The 19,866-nt window shown below is 31.2% G+C and overlaps 1 protein-coding gene across 2 annotated transcripts in view; it reads right to left on the reverse strand.

The window, feature by feature from the left end:
- Positions 1-19,866, reverse strand: part of LOC107449842 (insulin-like peptide receptor) — a 159,659-nt gene that overhangs the window by 76,685 nt on the left and 63,108 nt on the right. For both annotated transcript variants that reach the window (XM_043042330.3, XM_087157275.1), the window contains exon 2: positions 8,764-8,875. In XM_043042330.3, the coding sequence (XP_042898264.2) occupies positions 8,764-8,863 (100 nt within the window). In that variant the 5' untranslated portion in view covers positions 8,864-8,875. The remainder of the gene's footprint in view (positions 1-8,763; positions 8,876-19,866) is intronic.

Raw genomic sequence — 19,866 nt, forward strand, 5'->3', positions numbered from 1 at the left:
AACTCACACCAGGGGAACAAATTTTTGTTGCATTTTATGCATCATATATGGAAGTACGACCTAAGCGATGCAAGTTGAGAATTTTTATTTTGACTTTAAGATAAGTTTTCGCGCTTTATTATTCAACGCACGTTTAATTATTAACTCACACTGGGGAACAAATTTTTTGTTGCATTTATACAAATTGCCTAATTCGGGTGTGGGGATTTTAAATCTGTAATTAATTTTTCTCCTAAAGCAACAGATGTTTTTAAAAATACGTTTTTTGTCTATTTTTTGAAGAAAAGTATAAGTTTAAAAACTCTATATATAACAGAGGGTCGCGTAAATAATGCAACGGACTTCTAGGAGATTTAAGGCGCATCATTAGAAAATCATGCCCGGGATTGTCGTAAACGGCTAGGGGCACTTCCCGATTGTGACCTGCTCAGAAGCAATTCATAATGGGTAGGCGCTGGTAGCGTATGAGGACATTTCCGGGCATGGGTTCCTATGGAATTTTAATCCTGATAATGTCCCTAATTACCCTAGAAGTTTGTCGCAACATTTAAGCAATTTCCAGAAGGAAATTTGTTTCCCAGCGTAATTAACTCCGTCCCTTGATCGCTACTGCTCGCCAAACCCGGTAAGTCACCTAATGACTTATGTAAAATCTTTTAGCTACAAATCAAATGTTTATAGTTATTGTTCTGGTTACGTCCCTGCAAATAGGAATAGGCTCAATATCAAATTTTTAACTAGTAATACTATTATTTTCTTTCAACTGTTAAAATAAAATTATTTTCTGCAGTTATAGCTTGAAATAGTTGCATAATACTATTCCTACCAGGGAAAATATGTTTTAAAAAGTTTTTGACTAACTTTAACATTTTGGAATTTTAGGCTTATAGCTTTGTATTTGAATGTTTTGAACGTTTTGGTTAAACGCAAATCACAACTTAATTTAGGAAAACTTTTGAAAGTTCGAAAATTTTTGAACAAGCTTCCAATGCTTTTTTTTAAATGCAGTTGTTACTTGATCGAAATGCATGAAATTTTTTAAGTCACATATAATTATTATTAATGGATTGAGTTATTAACACATTAAGGGGGACGCAAATCTCTAGCATAATGAAAATAGTGAAATAAGTATAAAAGCAGAGTTCATCCTTTTTGAAAAAACGATCTCGTCCACAACAGAACAAAAAAAAAAAACCTATGTATCTATGAGAGAATGTTTCTTTTAAAGTATTACTAAAAGTCCTATGCTTTAGTTCTTAAAATTGCTAATTTAATAGCGTAAAGTTGAACCCATTATAATTTCCTGAATTAATCACCAAGTTCTTTATTAAACTTTTTAACGTAAAATTTAAACTAATAACGTTATAGTCATACTTTTAAATAATATTTATCGCTTTAAAGCATTTTTTTAAAAAACTATACGATATATATGGAAATTTTCACAATGGAGTGATAACCAGATATAATTTTTTACGGGTCTTTTTTATAAATATGAATAAAATGAAGAATTCACTTTTCAGGTATTAAGATATTTCAGGCGTATAAACATTTTTTTCTTTTTTTCGTGACAAACATATTAATTAATTTTAAACGTCACGTGCGAGACAAAATGATGGAACCATCTAAAAGTGAAATCAATATTTCATAGATTTAATTAATTCCAACTTTTAGTAAATTTTTGGTAGTAAATTTTAACAAGGAAATATTTTTAACAGTTAAGCAGGAGTCTTTTTAGGAAAAAGTTGGGTTTATTAACGGATCTTTCACAAATTTTTTTTACCGGTGAAATTATTAACACGGTCCTTTCACAAAATAGTTTAATCAATAAAACGGATTTAACATTCTATCGTTAAAAAGAAGAAAAAAAATCGCTCTATAATTATTGGTGCCAATGATTCTTGATTAATTTTGAAATAGAAAATACTTGAAAAAAATAAATAAATAAGTAAGTTACGTTCTTAGTGGCACAATTAATGGAGATATGGTGCTAATTAGTTTAGAAAAAAAGTTTTTAAAAAAAATGCCAGACCAGTTCGGATGCCGAAGATGCTTAATTAGTTTTGTTAATAGGGAGTAATTTTTTTAATTTTATAACCGTTGTTGATCAGCCAACTTAATTTTCAGTTTGAGTCTACCAATGTTCAACTACGAAACCTTGTAATTTCGAACCCAAACTAGAAGACAAGGGAACTCCTGGAGTAGGTATTGGGAGAAATTTGCCTTTGTGGAGGACTTTTCAGATGGAATTAACTCGCATTTGCGTTACATAGAGAGGAAAACCACGAAAACTTTCCACGTTTAACCTGATGAGAAGGGGACTCTAACCCATGATCCATCTACCACTGAAGAAATTTCAACCAGCACTGTGGTCGGTGCAAAAATAAAAAAAACAAAAAAAACAATACAACTAAAAACCAAATTAATTGAGAAATGATACTAATTCATTCATGTAAAGCATCATGCACGAGAATTATAAAAAATAAGCTATTGTACTGAAAACCAAATTAATGGAGAAATGTTACTTATTTGTTTAGGAGAAAAGTACAAAGTATTGATTATTTTTTCTTATTCAATCCCCCAGGAGGAAGAACGGATATTCAGTTAGTAGTAAATAAAAATCAGATAGACTGGATGGAATGTTACATTCCGTCTACACATGCCCACACAATTATATGATTCAACGATAACTGTCCTTTTCAAGGTAATGAAACTCATTTCCCACGCTTTCATTCCGACATCTTTACTTTTTGAAATAAATCTTACAAAAACAAAACTGCTACGAAAGACTGCAAAGCGGTAATTGAAATCAAGTAGATAAACAAACTTTCACAAAATGAGATGACAAACTTTTATAATACGCATTTTCGTAACATAATATGTACTTTTTTTTAAAGACGTTTGAAACTTGTGTTTTGTTTACAATCTGTTAAGATACTTATATAATTATTGGCATCGGTAGCGCATGCAAAATATCATAGTTTAGTCTCATGAATATAAGTTTTACTAACTTAAAAGGTTAATAGGACATAAACTATAAAACCGATATACTTTAAAGTATCTGTTTCAGCATAAAAAAATCGCACAGAGCAACACGTTTTATACAAGCACAATTATAAAATAGGACACATTTTTATTGCAATAAAACATAGAGTATCAAATGCAACAACAATCAATCCAAAAAAGAAAGAAAAAAACGTCATGACGTTTTTTTTTTCTTCCCCTTTTGATCAGTTCAGTTCTTTTTATCAGTTCAACCGCAGTTGAACTGATTAAAAGATTTCACCTCTGAGCCTGACTATTAACTCCAGTTTAAATTTTTTTATAATTATAAATACAGGACTTATATAGTGGCAAGTCACACTATTTTGAAATGTTGTATTTCAGCACCTAAGTGTTTCTTAATATTGTTTTTAATTAGGTCGTGCTTTAAAAGTTTCGGAATTTTCCATAGATAACATATGAAAATTGAATTGAATGCATGTTCGTATAGGATCCATATGGAGCTAAGGCCAAGGTAAAATTGGCCTTAGCTCCATATGGGTACTAAGGCCAAGGTAAAATTGATACTAGGGTATATAATATAGAAGACAACTAGAGCAACAGTTAACTGATCGGATGGCGAACTGTGGGCTGTACGGCATGATTTATATGCAAAATATTCCTCATAAATCAAAATTTTTCTTAAATAACTGGAAATGATTTATGAAACTATTTATGCAGTATCAAATAATTACTTTTAGTTAATTATTAAAAGCTGTTATCAATACATATAAGTAAACAAAACAACTGATCATTAATGATTAAGTAATCGGAAAAAAAGATAAATTACACTTAAGATAAGATTTTTAAGAAGCAAGTTCATATCCATTATAAAATGATGGATTGTTTTCTTATGTTTACGAACATGAATGTGTTTTTAAAAATCTTATTATAAACATTATGCAAAAGATCTATGACATGTTTATACTTTCAGTTGCATAAAAATTAAAATAAATAAAAACAAGAACTTGCTAATGGGAGGATTTTTATTGTTACATACATTTACAGATTAGCTCAGTAATAAGCTATAAATAGGTCATAATGAAAATTTTAATTAGAATGTATAATCAGCCACTACGATTAAAAATGCTGATTATTTTTCATTCTTTGCATGGCTTTACACTAAATATAACAGCAGTAAAACGATCCATCATTTTATAATTAATATTACCCTGTTTCGAAAGGAATCTGTAGTGTCATATTTCTTTTCTGATTATTTTAATCAGTAATAGTCAGTTGTTTTGGTTACTACTAAAAGCACAAGAACGTCATGAAATCGTTTTAAATAATTTGATAACTGAACAGTGAAAATTTTTTTAAAAAAAAGTAACTTTTTTAAAATGAAAAAAAAAAGTTCTTAAAGTTCTTTAGAGACAGTTGTACAATGAAGCGAAAATCTTTTTTCCTCATAATTAAAATAAGTAATTTTCCCTCAAGACTCATTTAAAAAAAAAAAAAATCAAGAATAAAATTTTTCTTGAGTATTAATACCACTTTTAATTTTATTTAAAAAAAAACTATTTCTTGAAGCTGATATTTAAAGATAAAATAAAAAAAGCTTTCTGAAATGTGTGGATTATCTTCAAAGCTGTATTGATTAGAGGAAAGAAGAAAAAAAAGTCAATACCACAACGAAGTACTAAAAGGTTTCCATTCTAATGCTAGAGCATATAAAAAAGCAAAGCGTTATTTTTTTTCCAAAGCGCTTGAAAATAAACGCTTAACGTACAGCGTCCATCGGGAGTAGTACATTTAATCTGTGGGAAGATTAGTTTATCGTTTTCTTTTTAATGATTCCAACTTGCAACACGTGAAGTGATTACGTCTTTAAATTAGATTTCATTGGATATGCGACGTTACGCGAGTGTGTCTAACCTGATGAACTTCTGAATCAACAGAGGCCATGATTTACCTACGATGCCGTGCTGACCGACCTGTGATGGGGTCATGGAACTGGTTTTGCATTAGTAAGGTTCTGGGTTCGAATCCCGGGAAAGGCATGGATGTTCTTTCATACTCTGTACTATCCGTCCTTACAGTTAGACAACGTTAGCCTACTTAATAGGATGCCCCTGAGAGAGAGGCCAATAAATCTGCTCTTCAAATGCCTGTATGAAGAAAGGTCATTCTTCAGGAGGGCATTGGATAAAAAAAAAACTACGATGACGTCACTTGCAGGTATCCAATTGAATATATTAATTTTCCAGCAAATGCTTTTTCATTTTTTTTAAGAACTTTGATTTTTTTTAAAGGATGTCGAGTGTTAACAGAAAGAAAAAACATATTCTTAAGTAAATAACGACTTGATTTAAATAATTTTATTCTTCTCTATTTATCTTGTTCTTAAACTTATGTTGAATACACATATTTGAAAGCTTTACACGTTTAAACTGATTGAATAATTATTTTCCTTAGTTCCTATAATAGCTACACTACCTATTTCTTATTCTTTTTTTAATAAACTATCTATATTGATTTTTAATGAAGGCTTAATGAAGACAAAATTAACTTAAATGTTTAATGAAGGCTTATGTACAATGATTTTATAATTATAATTTCATGAGCTCATATATGCCGCTAACATTAAAATAGACAATATATTAAAAAGCAAATAAATAAATAAATATAATAAATAATAAACAATTAAGACAACAGAAATAAGCATACAAGGCGCTCTTTAATCACTGCCCTTAATACATATTTTAGAATCTTTGCGAGAAATGAAGTAAACACCGTGCGCAATAAAGATCGCATATTATTAATTAAGCAAGAAAAAAATAAAAACTTTCGACAAATAACTTTTATGGTAGGTGTGATTAATAATTTTTTTTTTTTTTTTTTAATTTCGGAGAAAAAAAAACTGATGGGAAGTGGAAATTCGACAATTAGGAACACCTTTAAATTTTCATTGGACAATCAAATTGGTTTTAATGCTTTGAAATTCTGCGGAATATTGATAACATCTCTCTTTATTCCTTGTTAACATACAAAATCTGTTCAATTTTTGATTTTCAAGTCTTTTTCGTTATCTTTTAACATCTAGTTGGTTTTTCTATAGTTCGGGATCCTTCAAGTTTTTTTTATGAATGTTAAGATCACAGTGTGATTATTAAAACAGTTGCTAAACTGAAATATGAAAATCAGTACTCCTCCAACTTAATGAATACCATGTAAACTCTACGACTACTAGACTCGGATAATTCGCTGAAAACCACAAACTTTTTTCTTTTAAATTTCACTTTAGGTTTCTTCTGTTTTTCTTGACATCTTAAAACGAATGCAATTTAAAATTTTCTCAAAAAAAGATAAGGTTTCAACAGATTATCAGCAGTTTTATCACAAGAGTGATAACAGGCACACTTTAACGCTCCATCGGTTATAACTTTCCATTTCACATTAACTGAAGAGTGAAAAAAAGGATTCTAACCTTCGTTTATATCGAAGAAGAAAGTTTTTGTTACATTTATGCAAATACTTGATCTTGCTTAATTCGGTTGTGAGGATTTCAAATCAGCTTTGCTCCTAAAGCTAAAAATTTTTTAAATGATGTTTTTATTTTATTTTATTATTCTTTTTTTAAATTTTTTTTTTATTTTCTTTAAAACCGTTATATATAACAGGAGCAGCGTAAATGTTGAGACAAACTTCTATGAGAGTTTAGGCAAATCATCAGGATTAAAATTGTTTAGAAACCAATTTTCGATGATATCGTTGTATGTGGTTAGAGCTTTCCCCCCTCCCTATTATATGACCTGTTCAGAAGCAAACAAAGAAAGAGTTCATATTACGGGAGCGTCCCTAGCGGCGTACGACATTTTCAGACATACGTTATGTAATTTTAGTCCTGACGTATGATGTGCCTCAAATCTCTTAGACCTGCTGTTATATATAACGTTTTTAAACTAAAAACATTTTGACAAAAAATGTCATTCAAAAAATAATTAAAATGTAAACTATAGATCGAAGAGAGAATATAACATAGATTACTATAGATTGCAGATTTCAAATCAGACATACAGAAGTATCTAAGATCTAGACCAGGGGTTTCCAACTTACATAAGGCCGGGGGCCGCAATTAAAAACACCAGTCAAATGGCGGGCCGCAACTTTACCAAAATTTTGTATAGGACTTTTTAATGTTTGAAGGAACATTAAATATTACTGTCTGATTTTTATCAAGTTGTACGAAACAAAAGTATTGAATTATAAATAATAATAAATATTTTTTTTGGATGCAAAACCTGAGATATAAATTTTTTTGCACCGTTGGTATGTTAAATTTCACAGTAACGAAGAAATTAGGGGTTTTTTAACGAAAGAAAAGTATTTTAAACCCATATAGATTTTTTACGAAAATTGTCCGCAAAAAATGACAACTAATATATTTTAGTTCGTGGGCCGGATGCGTCCCGGGGGTCGCCAGATGGTAACCACTGATCTAGACAATAAGATGTTTTTATGTATTGTCCTGTAATTTCAGAAAACTTGCCAAATATCTATTACAGGGTTTCTTAACCTGTGGTTCATGAACCCCTAAGGGGTCCATGAGTCACATTTTCGGGGTCCGCTAACTATTCCTAATTTTTAAAACGTTTGGAAGCCTACCCATTGCTTGCAAAGCGATCTATGGCAGCTATAATTCCGTTTGCTACTGTGTTTCTTTGAGAAGCGGGATTTTCCACACTCGTGGCAATAAAAACAAAACATCGAAATCGATTGAATGTTGAACATGAAATACGCGTTGCTTTGTCGAAAACTATCCCCCAATTCAATTAGTTAATTAGGGAAAAGCAGCAGCAACCTTCACATTAAAAATTTTAATTACAAAAATTTTGTATACTATTAAAATAATAAGGCAGGTCGTTGGGCTACCTAAGCAGGGGTGCCATCCCCTCTGCAGAGGATCAAAATTGCGATGGCATGTTTTCAGATCATCCTCATGGATGTTTCCCAGACCGTCGCCAATAGCCCATTGTGCAGTTCTAGTGCGACGTAAATTAACTACAACAACATTAAAATAATAAAATTAAATGTTTTCTAATAATGGATGGTTTTTGCAATTATTTTTTTCACAGGGGATGGTCCGTGACTTCTTAAAAAATTTTAAAAGGGGTCCATTATACCAAAAAGGTTAAGTAACACTGATCTATTAGGATACGATAACAACAAGGCACATTTTAATAAAGACGAGTGCAGCACTAAAAACAGTATTTGTAGTACTGTTTTCGGAGCTTTACGTTGCTGCAAATAACACTCTCAATTAAATTTTTTAATTTTTCAAAAGGGCGAGATAGCCGGGTAAGTAGGGCGGTTGGCCCATGTCCAAGAGAGAGTGAGTTCAATCCCCGCCGGCCGAAGAGGTAAATGTAGTAAATGGGGACTGGAGCACGTAGTAAATGGTTGGGTAGCAAAGTCCTCCATGTTCCAATGAAAAATTAGATCTATAGAGGTTAATGAGTTTGAGGTCTCTGTTTCAGGTCAAAATTACGATCTGTAGATGAATGAATAGATGTATGAATGGGCCCACCCTATAACGGGCTGTGATGATGTGTGTTACTACAGACGTATTTTGAGCACAGATGGCGCCACTGAAAAACAGGAAAGGTCAACCCTCTCCATTAAATTCGCTAGGTTTCACCAAGCAGGGTCGTTGGTATTGGCAAGTGACATTAAAAACAAAAACTTTTTTTTTCATCTGAAATATGCAAATATATAAAAACTAACCTTTTTCATAACGATCTGGTCTCTGCGCTTCCCCCGTGGACAGCAAGAACACTAACAGAAGTACCAGATGCAAGAGAGGCGGCATGGAGCGACGCCCCATCGCCGCCTCTCCCTGCAAAACAAATAAACAATTTGATTAGTCTCTATTGATAAATATATCGTCATTGCAAAATCGACGATTACTAAAAAATACATAATTGAAAAACACAAAAGCTGATTTCTTTAAACAGTATTTAGTTGTTACAGTTACACATAAATTAAACTTCACATGTGACAAATAATAGGACATGTAGACATTTATATATTTCTAAGTGTAGTGTGGATCGAGATTCAGACAGAAAGTAAAAGTTTATTAATAAAAAGTAAACAAACACATACAAATTTAAAAAGAACGCCATCTGGCGGTATAAAAAGAAAAAGACTTCGTATTAATCCTTCCCTGGGAATGACAAATCTCCCCCTGCGAGAAGGATTTTACAAGTAACAATATTGTTGTCATTTCCAGGGTAGGATTGTGTAGCATTTTCAATAAGAAATATGTACACTGCGCATAAAAATTCGTTTATACAAAGATAATTAATTCCATGCAAAATATAACTTTCAGTAAATATTTATTATTTTTTGTTATTTTATTTAACAATAGTCGAAAAATCTTTCAATTTTATGGTCTACAAATGATGTACGCTTTTACATCATTTTAAGGAATGCAATTTTAAATTCAAAAATACAAAATTTGAGCGAAATCGGTCGAATAGTTCCTGAGAAATCGAATGTTAAAAATACGACTTTTTCAAACTTCAATTTCTCAGGTTGCAGCTACCTCCTATATTTTGGAGGTCAGAAATCCGGATCGGTCGAAAAAAAGTTATGTTTATTCAGATAAAGTACGTTTTTGGGTCTGATTAACTTAAAATATCGCCTACAATAATTAATTTGAATAAATAAGGTCACCCCCTCGAAACATTATGACTGAGTCCTAATAGAATGTGAAGGTCCGATCATTAGATCAAAAGTTATTTAGGATGGTCCGTTTTTTATTTTGTACTCTATGCATATGTTATTCGCATTGAACGTTCTGAATCTCAAAACGTCACTTAGTGTCCGTTTTAACTACTTTTGTTCGTCATTTTCTGTCATACAAGTATCTTTTAGTTGATTAATGATTTCAGGAAACGTTAATACACAATGAGACAATAATTACAGGAATAAGCTGAATCCATTTTTACTATACACACAGACAGAAAAGAAAAAAAAGTAATAATCGAAAGGAAATGAACATACACTAATGACTGACAAAATATCGTGTCTGTTTAAGTCCACTAAGCCTCAAAAAAAGGAAGGGGAAAGAAGTAGAAACAGACACACAATGATGAATTCAAAATTACTTAATTCTCATGACGTTTGCTAACCGTGAATAACCTTGAAAAAAAAAGTATTTTTAATGACTTGACACCATAAAATGTTTATGTTGCATAAAAACATCATGAAAAGACACCGTGGCACAGTTATGGAAAAAAAAAATTAAAAAATAAACATTTCTACGCGACACAATGCTGCATGAAAGAAGGAAGAACCATGGCTTGTAACAGACTGACTGATTAGACGTTTTACATCAAGCAAAAACTACCAAAGCGTAACTAATCTACTCTGACAGTAAACGAAACAATCAAAGATAGGGTATTAAAAAGCTGACTAAGAAAAATTTTCTTTTATAACGAAAACATATTAAAGTCGTAAAACTTTATCGACTTGTTTACGGAAAGACTAGCAAACGAAATACACTAATTTAAGCATTTCGAACGAGAAAGAGAAAAAAGTATTGTTTGCACACGTTTAAAGTATCGTTTGTCGTTGCTACGTTTCCTTTAGTATTAGTTTATCAATGCAAAAATCTTAATTTAATGATAGTTTTAAGAAAAATTGCAAATTAAAGTGAATAAGGGCACGAAATAATTTAAAAGCTAACTTTTGACGTTGACCGGTGTCCCATTTATATATATTTTCCAAAGTTCTAATTAAGAACAAAAATATATTTTGGTATTTTTAAATTATAAAAATAGTTTGATAGTTACTAACAAAAATATATCAGATTATAAGAATTATATTTGTTCTAAAATATAAAATTCGGAAAAAAGTAGTTAAATTTATTTATCCATTCATACTCATAAATTTGTGAATAATTGGTTTTGTAAATGAAATAAATTTCAATGATGCATATTTTTCGCTCAGATCTAAAGAACTGAAAATTAGAACTAATTTCAAAAATTTTTGGAATTGAACCGTGTTAGGAAGATTTCACCTTCAACGCTGAAAAAGACATTGTGTTTCATGCAGTATTTTTCATAACGATAAACTATTAAAATGATAAATATAATATTTCTCATTTGTTTTGACCTAATTTAATACAAAATAATGAAAAAAGTATAAAGATATGTTTAATAAAAATTCTGCGTTAAAGGGTAAATGGAAGAAAGTTCTAAGCGAGGCATTTTATTCTGTTTTAAAACCAGCGTTGAACAGTCTACTCAGTTTTGGGTTTACGGCTATCACTGTTCAATTTCGTAGCCTTGTAGTTTTGAACCCAAAGCAGAAGACAAGGAAGCTTTGGTTCAAACTAGGCATTGTTCGCGATTCGTAACCTTCCATTTAAACAAGATTATTTTCTTTGTCAAAACTTTATTATTTACACAAATTTAATTATCAATTAGAGCAGCGGTTCCCAATTATTCTTACTATTATTTATTTTATTTGCAATGAAACCCTAATTTTTTAACCCTCCTTCCAACTTCATAAAGTAAAAAGACAATTGCGAACATATTTACCAATAAATGACTATTTTAAAAACACTTAATAAGAAGGATGAACTTATTTATCCTCTTATTATCATTAATAATCTTAAACCTATTTTTATGTCCGACAGTTCAATTCGAAGTTACGGAGCTGTATCTAGTTTAGTTATTAATTTTTTTTTAAGTGTAATGCATGCGTGTAGCTGAAAATGAATAAAATAAGCAAAAATATGGTTTTCTTTGAAATAAAAATTAAAACGAACTGTGGTAAACATTGAAGATCGTAATCGGGGAAACATATTTCTTCATCAATTTATATTTTCATTCGAAAAGTGAGATGGGAAATAATGAAGTAAGTTTTGTAAATGCATGATATTTTCATAGTTTATACAATATATTGTCGTTAGAAAAATGTTTATTTAAAAAAAAATTATCCATTTCTTTTTCAATGGCATTTCTTACAATACTTTAAATAATTTCATAAAGGCAACCAAAATGTGAAATAGATAATGAATTATTGATTGGACCTACCAATAGTTACAAGTTAGTGGTTAATACATATGTTCTACAGTCTCTGGTCAAATTATTAGACGCACTATAAGATTCTATGTATAATTTAATTATCAAGTGATACTATACAGCTTTATTGTTTTTAAGCAACTGAAATCGGTTTGCACTTATTTACTTTCGTGTATCAATTTGTTAAATTAGTCGATAGATAATAAAAATTCGACTGTTGGATAAATTAGACCATATATTATACAAATATAGAATACTAGTGGGCAGCGCCCCCTGATCGCTAACGCTCGCCAACCCCCGAAAATTGCTACGCAATCTTATATGGCTCGCTACTAACTTAGGTACATTGCAAATGCACAAAATTCTAAGAATTCAAAACAATCATTCAAATCCATATAAAAACTTTTTTTTAAAAAAAAATTACATCTTTTTAGTAAATACTAAGTCATTAAAATAAATTTGAATTCAAATAAATGACATGTAATTCGTTAAACCTATTAGAAATGTGCTATAGTATAATTCGTGATATAAATCAAAAATCGTCAAATAAATTCGTGAAAAAAAGCGCTTTCGACAAAATACTAAAATAGAGATCTATCGACAAAGACTACTCACTTCTGCCTAGCTTAATAGTATGAGATTGCCGCAGCTGATGCTCTCTGGTTATTTCAGTTTCCGTTTTTAGAAAGCGCTATATGTTGAGCCACCGCAACTAGATTTGGCATGTGACATTTTTAGCGGCAATCATTGGTCGATTTTCTAACGTTGCCATTCGGGGAGTTATAATGAGGCTTTTTTTTGTCGCCGTGTAAGAGAAATAGTAACGTAAATAAAACAAAGCAAACGTTGCCACCGGCGGAAAAGAAATACAGCCAAAATTTGGGAGCCACGTAAGAGAATTATCTATATTAGATTATTATATCAGGTATTATATTAGTATATTATAATTATTAGACCAAATTATTAGACGAACTGTTTTGTTTTAATAATTGCACGTTTTGCACGAGTTTATATGCAATACTTTTAGATTTAAACATACATGTAATGGGTTTTTATTAGGAAGATTTTGTTATTTACTTCCTATTTGCATTTATTTTTAACGTACCGCATTGCAATGTTAAACAATTGATACTCGAACATAAACACGTGTAAACCAATTTCAGCCGCATGAAAACAATAAAGCTGTATAGTACCCACCTGATAATTAAGATTTTACATAGAATCTTATAGTACGTCGAATAATTTGGCTAGGGTCTGTAAATCTCGGAACCCCATGTCACGTGGAAAACAGTTAAGGAACCGCTAAACTTAAGTTTCTTTTGATTTTTTTTTTTTTTAAATTTAAGTATTGTTTATTCTCTTCATCCTTCGTTTCAGTAAATAACAAAACATTTAGGTGTTTAAAGTAGTATTTAAATGGCTCTTCGAAAACAGCAGTTTGCAATCGTAATATGTAAAGCTTCTATTTCTGAAATTAACTACAAAAATAATTTTACAGCATATCGATGGAAAAACTAAAACAATTAGCGTTAAATTACATCACAATGCAGTTTTGATAGTCCTCTGTCAATATAAAGAAAAACGCAGCTGTTTGTTATTGTTCCTTCCTGTAGATGACATAACAGTGGATGCATTGGAGAAACAGTTATATATACTTAATGATTGTCTATTTAACCTCTTTTTTTTATATACACTCGCTGTTATCAAATATTCTTGAACAATAAGAGCAGCTGTGTATATGAGGTGTTTTTTTACTGCTCTTCCAAAAGAACCACAGGATTGAAAACGAAATAATGCTTAAATTTTGACAAGCTGTCGAGCGACGATATATATATATAACATAAAAGCTTCTATTATTCCTTTTCTGTAAATCCTTTTCTTAATTTATTATTCAAAACGAAACGCTTTCTCACATTTTTAAATTCTCATCCTGTCCTTTAATCTATTTTTGGTTCAAGTATGCATTAATTTAAAGCAAGACATTTTCCCCTTTGCTCTTTCTGGGAATCGCGCGACCTATTTAATAAACCAATTACAATGACTAAGATTTCCCTTATTCCCTAAAACGAGACATTTTACGGATTTTCTTTGCGAGATTTTCTCTAACTTTCATGGAGCAGCACGACGAATATAGTGTCACTCTCTCTCGTCCGTCATCACATAATGATTAAATAAAATTATGTTGCTCTTTTTAAATTCCTGTGCCAACTATCAATGTTTAATTCCGTAGCCTTTTAATTTTGAACCCAAAGTCGAAGATAAGAGAACTCCAGAACTCACATTTCTGTTACACGGGCAGGAAAACCACGGAAACTTCGAAGAGTTAGCCCGACGGCAAGAACTCATTATCCGTCTACCATAGAGGATATTTTAAGTCAGTACTGTGGACAGTGTAAGCTGAGAGCAGAATTCGTATCAACCAGCGATCGCTCGTGTTCGAACCTATGGTTCCATTCCCAGAGACACCTCGGTTTCATACGCTCGTATTGCCATCTATCGGAATTTATAAGAATCAACCCTAATTAATAATATATTTTTATATTCCAAATTAAGAATATACTTTTAAAATATGAACTTAATTATCCCAGCAAGTTGTAAGATCAATGGACATCACAGTTAATATATATAAATCAAAGTCGGTTATGAATTGTATCAATTTAATTTGTATGAAAATAATTAAAAAAATTTATTCCTTTTATATCACAAAAATTGCAAACAACTTACAGAGAAATGCATTAATTAAAAATTTCAATAAATTCATTAATTAATTTCAAAAATACGATAGAAAAATTATTGATAAAATTAAATTAAAATGCAAATTAAAGCAGTTTCACATAATTACTAACTTATTATAAAATTAACTAATTAATGTTAAACAGTCCAATTAAAATTAATTAACCTAATTCTCTACGGATTCCATGTTGACGAGGTCATCGCATTCTTTGACAAATGTAAAAGCCGCTCGTAATTAAAACAAATTATACTAAAGGGAAGAAAATTAATGATTGGTCAATAACCTTTACCGCAATATCGAAAACCGCCCTTTAGTAGTTTCAAGAGTAATTTAATTCGAGGTGCGTAAAAATCCACATGAGGTTGATAATTATTCCGTTATAAGAAGGACTGTAAATATTACCATAGTATAAATATTATCAGCTTATTATCATCGGATGATTGTTAAGTTAAAATGTAAAAAAAAGAAAAACAGGGCTCGGAATAAAAACATAAATTACTCAAGAATATAAGCCATATTTGAATATTTATTAACAAAACAAAAGATATCTATTTTTGGACGTATTTGTAAGCAAGGGAATTAAATTATTCGAAATTGCAAAAAACTTGCATAAAGCGAGATGGCTATGGATAGAGGCGCGTAAATTGCTTCATTTGGGTTTCGATGGTACATCACTTCAGGGATCGTAACCAAATTTTAAAAATAAAAATAAGCACCTTTTAAGCACTCAAAAAAAATTTTAAGCACTTTAAAAAGATTTCATAATTAGAATATGCACACTGATAAAAAATTTTCTCTTCCTATTGTTGGAAGTTCTTCAAATTTATATATTTACAAAATGCAAAATAATTTCTAGACTATATGATCATAAAAAATAGTTCTGACAAAGAACTTTTTTCTTGATTATATTAGCCACAATAAAAACAATACATATACAATTTTAAATGTAGTATTCAATATTTTGTGGCGACGCCCGGGGGCTGAGCGGTAGCGCTTCGCGCTATCGTGCCACAGGTCCCTGGTTCGACCCTCGGGCCGGGCAAGGTTGACTCAGCCTTTCACCCCTTCAGTGGGTCGATAAATGAGTACCAAGCATGCTTGGGAACTAAACACTGGGGGTTTCGCGTTCAGCTGACCACCTAACCGGAACATCTGCTCCTGCACCCCAGAGCCCAAAGGTCAAGAAAACTGAGATGGGCGCAGTAGGCCTTGGCCCTCTATGGGCTGTCGCGCCGCTGAGTTTAATATTTAGTGGCTCATTCTATTTTTTTTATTTACTTTCTTTTTAAATCAAATCATTAAAAGATGAATTAAAGTTCACTGGAATGACATATCTAAACAACACAAGATTTTTTTGCTGCATTTTAAATAGTAAAAGCTTTTAACTTCATACTTAACTTTATCTTGCCACTAAATATTATTGAGTCTTTTCATAAAACAACTAAACAGTACTATAAAATTTAAATTTAATAACACAATAATGAAAAGTAATAAGCAAAAAAAAGCATTTTAGCACAATAAAAGTTTAAAAAAAATTCAAGCAATTAGTGCACGGTCCCTTAAATAAAAATATTATGTTTTAAGATTTCAGTTACATCTTAAATTTATTAAATTAAATGAATAACAAGGGAGATGGAAATTTTAGGGAGATGAAGCTTTGCGATTCTTAACTGTTCTGTGGACCCCACATGAAAATATGTACTTAGTGAATGATCCCCAAATTAAGTATTCAGGATTATGGTTCTGATCTATAAATAGAAAAGCGCAAGAAAGTCAGTGATGAAAACGATGGCGCTTCACCAACACTGAAAATAACAAGAGAAATTTAAAAAAAAATTTCATTAGGGAAAAAAAAATTGGCAGTATTTAGTTGGTCCCCATGATAAACAAAAATTCGAGAGATTTTTCGGTTCGATTTCAGAGGGCGGAAAATGTTATTATGATTCTCTATGTTATTAAGAATCTCTTGAAGATTCTTTGTGATATTAAGAATCTCTTGCAAAATGAAGGAGAGTTGCACATGAGAGTGCAAGAATCTTTAGCACCGAAACACGCTGAATATACACACATGTGGACCCGCATGTAGTTCGTCAAACAGGTAAAATGATTGGCGCTTTCATACGCTATTGACCGATGTTACGCTGAAAAGGATTGTGATCGAATGAATTGCAAAAACGCTTAATAGAACAATGTGAAAATCATGCCTTTTGCCTAATTCGTGGCGAAAATGGACAAGGTAAAAAAATATCTTATTTTGGCATCAGGAAAATTAAGCATTTTTAAAAAACGCCCAATCAAAAAAGCACCTTTAAGAACCATTAAAAAACAAAAAATCAGCACATTTAAGCACTTTTTGAAAATGCTAAGCATCCTGTACTTAGGAAAAACCTAACACGCCTTAGCCTAAAATTCATGTCAAGACTTGAACTCAACATCATTTATATTGAGCATGCATGAGTTTACACGATTTTTTTTCTTTGCGATTGAGACGGCCTAAAATGATTTATTACGAAAGTTCGGTCTAAGTATATTGGGATTCAAATTACATAAGTTTACTTTGGCTACAGTTATCGATTAATCTTAGTACAAGTACGAAATAACAAAAAATGTAGCACACAAATTGAAACAAATTATTATTATTATTTTAATTGTATCCTTATCGTGTCATCATAATACCAGTTCCGAAAACCACAGTAGACTATTAAGTCCGAGTTCATTTGAAGCATGACAGGATAGAAGCTAAGCCAACGACCTCGCCATTATTTTATACCCATGGTCTAATTAAAACAAAAAAATTAAAGAAGAAAAAAAGCAGCAATATGCACTGCCATAGCTCGAAAATTACATTAAATAAAATTCTTAAGTTCGTATCGGTCCAGAGCTAAGAGATCCTACGGCTGCGATTTTCCAATCCAATGGCGTTTAATGTCTCATTCTTCGGTTAAAAAAAAAAAAAAAAATCTTACTGATATTTTTTTTTGAAGTTTAGGTAATAAGTTTTAAAAGAAATCATAACTTACATATTATTACGATCAAATACAACCAAGAGAAAAATCTCCTAAAAAGCGAGTCGTTTAAGTACTTCTCGCTCCCATAAAAATGACGGGCTGAGGTTTCGCCCTCTTATTTCTCGCTCCCGTGATATTGACGGGCTGGAGTGTTCAGTAGTAACGCACCAATAAGAATAAAATTAATTCATTTCCTTTGTTCGGAACACATTTTATTTTACACACCAGATGGCAGTACCAGGATATTTTTAAGGTAATTGTCGATAGTTAGTTTATTTTAAACTAGATGGCAGCACTAATCAATTTTCAGGGATAAAAAAATAGGCACTTTTATGACCGTTTTCTCGAAAATTAACCGATCGTTAAGGGATCGTAAATTAGCTCCCGGGAACAAGCATTCTATATAATTTTTATGCTAACGTCAGCATTTTAAGCTATAATACAAGCCTGGTTTAAACCAGCTCCCGGATATTGGCACAATTGGTTTCGATAACTAATAAATTATAAAAATCTAAACTATAGTTTAAAAAAAAAATACAACTAAAAATCCTCTTTTTACTTGAATAGATCACGTTTTGTAAATACAATCGAATAACAGGCAGATGTTTTCTAGTGTCAGCATTAAAGATTTAGATTTCAAAACATTCAAGTATTCGTTTTTTAAAGTTTCGGTTAAAATAAATATACTCCTCCCTCTAAAAAAAAATAAAAAAAAAAATCATTTCCTGGAATACAATACACACAATTCAAACCTCGAGAATAAAGCGATATCTCTCCAGACAGCACGTCACAAAGCATGAAATCAAAGGAAAAATACGAAAAAAATAACCAGAATAAAAATAAAGAAAACGCAAAATTGTTGTCGTTCATTCTTTTGTAAGTTTGTAAAAAAAAATAATAAAAAGTTCTGATATCTAATGTTATTTATGAGAACTTTCACACGCGCGGTTAAAAGAAGAAAATTTTGTTGGAGATTTTCAATACCGCCTCAGATAAGAAGCAAAAACGAGATAAGCTGTTTTCCAATTAAAGAATAGTATTGCGGATAACTGTGTGCCATCTTAAGGAATGGAATTTGGAGATCAAAAAGGGGAAGGGAAAAGTAATCGAGACGTTGGAATCGAAATGATACTTAATTTAATAGATAAGAACATCAAGAAGACCCTTTCAAAAATAATTAATGATTTATTATTACATTATCAGCTGAGCAGTCTAAAAAGATATTAAGAAATAAATTACCTTATAATTGATTTTAATTTAAAGGTAATATTTTTCTAATTATCTTAATATAAATCTTAAATTTATGTAAATTTTAAAAAAATATATTCTTCTTCTAAGGCACAATAGCAACACCTACTAGGTGGTTATGACTATAGCCGGTTACCGGCCAAGGTCGTCTCCGTCATCTAGATCTGAAAAAAATATTAGGTAACACAAAAAGTTCTACAAAACTCTTGTCCGGCCAGTCTTGACATACGCTTCTGAAGCTTGGAGAATGACAAAACTGGAGGAAAATTGTATCGCACTATTTGAGAGAAAGATTTTGCGGGGTATACTTGGCGGTGTAAATGAAAACAATAACTGGAGAATGAGATTTAACTTTGAACTGTACAAGATTTATAAACAACCTGATATTATTAAATACATAAAAATAAATAGAATGAATTGGATCTCCCACGTGATTCGAATGAGTGACGACAACACAATAAAGAAGATACTGCTTTTTAGACCCACTGGAAAAAGAAAGCGGGGAAGGCCGCCGTGGAGATGGGCTGCCTCAGTGGAGTCTGATTTTCTCGCAATTAATGAAAAGAATTGGAGATCAAAGATAAATCGGAAGTCATCATGGAAAAATCTTCAGAGAAAGGCATTGGCTCACATTGGGCTGTCTGGCCAACTATGATGATGAAAACAAAAAGTTATATCGATGTCATGTTTAACTATGTCACTTTTGGATTGTGTTGAATGAGATTATTGCTCAAATTAGCTATGATTTCTAGGGCTGGGCCCAATGAGAAGTTGGGAAACTAGACGATTACCCAAAGCCATAGAA

This window comes from Parasteatoda tepidariorum, chromosome 2 (assembly GCF_982258835.1).
Source record: "Parasteatoda tepidariorum strain Cologne lab strain chromosome 2, Ptep-v5.0, whole genome shotgun sequence".
NCBI classification, from domain to species: domain Eukaryota; kingdom Metazoa; phylum Arthropoda; class Arachnida; order Araneae; family Theridiidae; genus Parasteatoda; species Parasteatoda tepidariorum.